At 37.3% G+C, this 4,585-nt stretch overlaps 1 protein-coding gene across 1 annotated transcript; it reads left to right on the forward strand.

Moving 5' to 3' along the window:
• The first annotated feature begins 2,918 nt into the window (after window positions 1–2,918).
• On the forward strand, window positions 2,919–3,992 carry LOC108990900. Its single transcript, XM_018965013.2, has one exon. The coding sequence runs from the start codon at window positions 2,919–2,921 to the stop codon at window positions 3,990–3,992; it is 1,074 nt and encodes a 357-aa protein (XP_018820558.2).
• The last annotated feature ends 593 nt before the right edge of the window (window positions 3,993–4,585 follow it).

Raw genomic sequence — 4,585 nt, forward strand, 5'->3', positions numbered from 1 at the left:
TGACATCATGATCATGGATGAAATGACTGTCAGTTTGGACTGGTATTTGTCCCATTTTCACTATTATAATTTTATAGAGACAAAAGCCACTAGATTCCTGCCACGTAACAGCCACTCATCCGAATTTAATATATGACCCTTGGGACCCACGTACAACTAGCTTTATTGTGTCCAGCTTTGCTGAATCATAGATAAGGACATCTTCCACTGTTTTTTGAGTTCTCTCTCCCCTCTCTCTTCGCACGTAGGGTGATCCAATTGGTTGGTCATTCGATGTGATTCTCTAACTTTGTCACCGACTTATAAGACTAGTTACTCATGGCAAATTCATGTTATTCATGAGTAACTTAAATGTGAGTTACTTGTTCATGTTTTAGTGTGTAGTTCATCTCATTATATAGTTTTGGTAGAATTCTCAGTATATGGAAATCAAAGTTATCCTATTACTCAATTATAAAGTCTATATTCATATATATATGAATGAATATATATATATATATATGGACATTGATCCTATGCTCACTGTGTAAAGCTGCAGATTGTCTGGTATATATTTTCATGTTTATATGGCCCCCATATTTAACCTAATTGCTTCAGTATTTTCATTTCTATTTTGGCAAATTTTTCTCCCCCACAACCAATCATTAGGAGCTAATGATTGATCGATGTTGGGAAATGGATATATATAAGACACATTAGCATAGATCTTCTCTCTCTCTCTCTCTCTATGATTATTTCTCTTCTCAATAGCCCTTCAACATATCCATGTCTTTTTCCAAATTATATTAATTATATATTGCACAGGACAATCATAGAGTCCATTATTGTAGCGGGCTACAACTGTGACAGTGGCTATAGGATAGGAGGTGTGAGATGTTGGGTATGGCAATCATGTACGGAATCATGATGGCCATATATATATATATATAAGACACATTAGCATGCACTTCTCTCTCTCTCTCTCTCTCTCTCCCTCTCTCTCTCTCTCGCTCTCTATGATTAGTTCTCTTCTCAATACCCCTTCAACATATCCATGTCTTTTTTCAGATTAGATTAATTACATATTGCACAGGACAAAGTGCTATCGTTCATTACCTTAAACCATATTCAACTGTGACAGTGGGTATGGAGAGAGGAGGTGTGAGATGTTGGGTATGGCCAACATGTACGGAATCATGTCCTGTATACATATATACAGAACACACACACATATATATATATATATATATATATATATATATAATGGTGAAATGACATCCATCACAAGAATAGATTTTGGTCTACTTAATCCATATTTCAGCAACCATGCACATGATGGAATTATGTCCAACAAAAGCTAGCTAATTCCCAGCTATTTATACTAGCTTCAAGTTTTAATTCCTAAAAGTATAAGTAACTCAGATTTAACATACATCATAACAAATTCCTCTGAAGCAAATCTGATCATGACTTCCTTGGGGTTTGTTTCCCTTTAATTACAATTACATAGCCAGCTTTCTTTTCCCTTTTGGATGTTAATTATTTTTTGTACATGTTTTTTGGGTTTTTACCCAGATATTGTACATATATAATACATTAAATCATCGAACTCCTATGATTCATTTTGTTTTTCTGAATCATTGGAAATGTGGGGCTTTAACAGGTGTGCTAAAGTGATATTGAACTCTAGTGCCTATGTGACCCTAACTTTAATTCTCGGTTAGGTTCAAATAAGTCGAAACTTTAGACTTCAAATTGGGTGTGCCAATTCCACTAAATTTTTTGGGCTATGAATTTCACTCACCAAAATACATAAAGATGCATTAAACTATGTGAATTTGGTCCATCGACCAAACCTGGATTATGTTTCCCTGTCTCTTCCACTTCCTTGCATTTATTTTAAGGAATTTGGGTCAGCAAAATACATGTAGGCCTAATCCAAATTTATTTAATCCCATCAACTTTCGTTACTTAATTGGTACTCTTTATTTCAGCTCACTAAGCCTCAAATAACAAATGTGGTCAGCAAGAGCTCGAGTTACATGCTCTCGCCTAGTCAGAACTGACATTAGTTTCAGCCGAGTTGAGTTATTATTATTCTTTAATAATAACTCAACTCATGTCAAGTTTTTACTTCTAGCTTCCCTTTTGCTCTTTTTAAATAAAAGAGCTGGTACGATAGTTTAAAAACCCCAAAGAATTATTACTATATATTTTCGTTATGGGACTCCCCCCACCAGGTTTTTTCCAACATGTAGATATATCTCTTGGGACAATCTATTGGCATTTTGCTCTATGTCATCGTATATGTAACATTGCCCATAAATATGATTTAAACAAGATTTAATTCTTGTGCCTTAGACCATAAATCCCTCCAACCATCCATTAATTTTGAACGGTGCCGGGTTTGGGTTTCAATTACCTCAAAGTTGAAGTATTGTGTTCATTTATATAGTTCATATGAGGCTTACCCAATTCATATATGCCATAATTGTTTTCCCAACGATTATGAAAATATTCAAGCATACCACCTACACGCTTCCATAACTTCCATAATTATTCCAACTCTTGTGTAGGTAGACCATCCCACTAGAATCTTTATATGCACCTTCATCTAGAATATTTCAAAAATATTCACATATGATGCGGTATGTTTAATATGATGACATATATTTTCTACAGCACTTCACTGCTCCTGGCATAAACAGTGAAATATTCAATATTCAACACTATCTCTTCGTCACTCCACAGCGATCTTCATGACAACCCGAGTTAGTATCGTTTTCAACATCTTCTCTTGTGCTCCACATGCAAGTAACTTCGACTCGCCTGCTTATAAATTCAACAATGAACTTTCTCAAATTTCTTACCCGTCCTCCATATAGCTAAATTGAAGTTATCCGATTAACTAATATATATGTATATTTCAACCTTTTTAGATGGACAAAAGCTGGATGAACTTGACTGATCGACTTCGTTCGCCTGCATACGCCGATGGGGTTAACGCTTTCCTCACCCTGGCACGAAACCATTCTCAGGGCAGTGATCGCATTCGGTGTCCATGTCGTTCATGCTGTAATAATCTCTTCTTGCCTATACGAATTGTGGAGACTCACTTGTTTCTCATAGGGATCAATCCAAATTATACCCATTGGATATTTCATGGGGAGGAGGAAACTCGGAGATTCAATGATGACGATGACGATAGTAACACTGCTGATTACGCCGACGAGTACATTGATGACATGAACCATATGTTAGATGACATACGGGCAAGCACATCCTTTGATGTTCCCCAAGATCATGGTAATCCATTGGCAACTAGTGGTGAAATTCCAGATCCCTCCCCAAGTTCATCTTTCGACCAGCTACTAGAGGATGCCCGACGTCCACTTTTTGCTGGTTGTACAAAATTCTCAAAACTATCATTCATTGTGAAGTTGTTACACATTAAGACACTCGATGGATGGTCAATAAAGTCGTTTGATATGCTACTTAGCCTTTTGTGGTCTGCCTTTCCTGACGCTGAATTGCCACATTCATATGAGGAGTCAAGGTCATTGGAGCGTGGTTTGGGTTTCAATTACCACAAAATTCATGCATGCCCCAATGACTGCATCCTGTTCTGGAAGGAAAATGCTAATCTTGATGAATGTCCTAAGTGTAAGGCTTCAAGGTGGGTGCCTAATACACACAAGGCACATCGTATCCCTCAAAAAGTGTTGCGGCATTTTCCTTTGAAGCCAAGATTGCAACGTCTCTTCGTGTCTGCAAAGATAGCAGAAAATATGAGATGGCATAAAGAGCAACGACCGACTGGAGAGGCTATCCTGAGGCATCCTGCAGACTCAGAGTCCTGGAAGAGATTTGATGAAAAACATAGTTGGTTTGCTCAAGATGCTCGCAACGTAAGGCTTGGGATGTCAAGTGACGGTTTCAATCCCTTCAACAATATGGCTAAACCGTATAGCATTTGGCCAGTAATTCTTGTTCCGTATAGCATTTGGCTATAGTTGATCATGATGAGTAGTTCTGATGGGAACCAAGATGGGTCTAGTCTTAAAGATCATTTGCAACTTCCAGATGGGCCAAGAAGATCAATGAGAAAATGCAAGGATTGATGTAATCCATTTGGGACAAATTTAGCAAGACCCCAACATTCAAGATGGGGCTTGAAGGATGAAGATCCAATTTTAATTCATTTGATCAGCTACGGAAGAGGGCAACGACAAGACTTAAAGGCTTTGGACTCTTGAAGGGTTTCAACTTATTTAATTCATTTAAAGAACTTATTTTATTAGTTTAGAATAATTGAGTTTATTATGAGAAGGACTTAAGGGAGCCTATGCAAGGGCATGTTGGGAAAGTTATTATTTTATTGAACTAGGGTTAGGGTTACTGTAGCCGAGTACTGTAGCACGGCACTGTAGCCGCGGCACTGTTCATCCAGGGGCACTTTTGGAAGATGGGGGTTTATTTTGGCTAGGGTTTCATTAGGTTTTGCTTTAAATACTCTATGTAGCCTCATTCTAATCAGATTATGAAGTTTATGAAATTTGATGAATTTATTCATTGTGAGTTGAGTTTTACTCCTCTTGTTCTTAAT

Source organism: Juglans regia, chromosome 3 (assembly GCF_001411555.2).
Source record: "Juglans regia cultivar Chandler chromosome 3, Walnut 2.0, whole genome shotgun sequence".
NCBI lineage: Eukaryota > Viridiplantae > Streptophyta > Magnoliopsida > Fagales > Juglandaceae > Juglans > Juglans regia.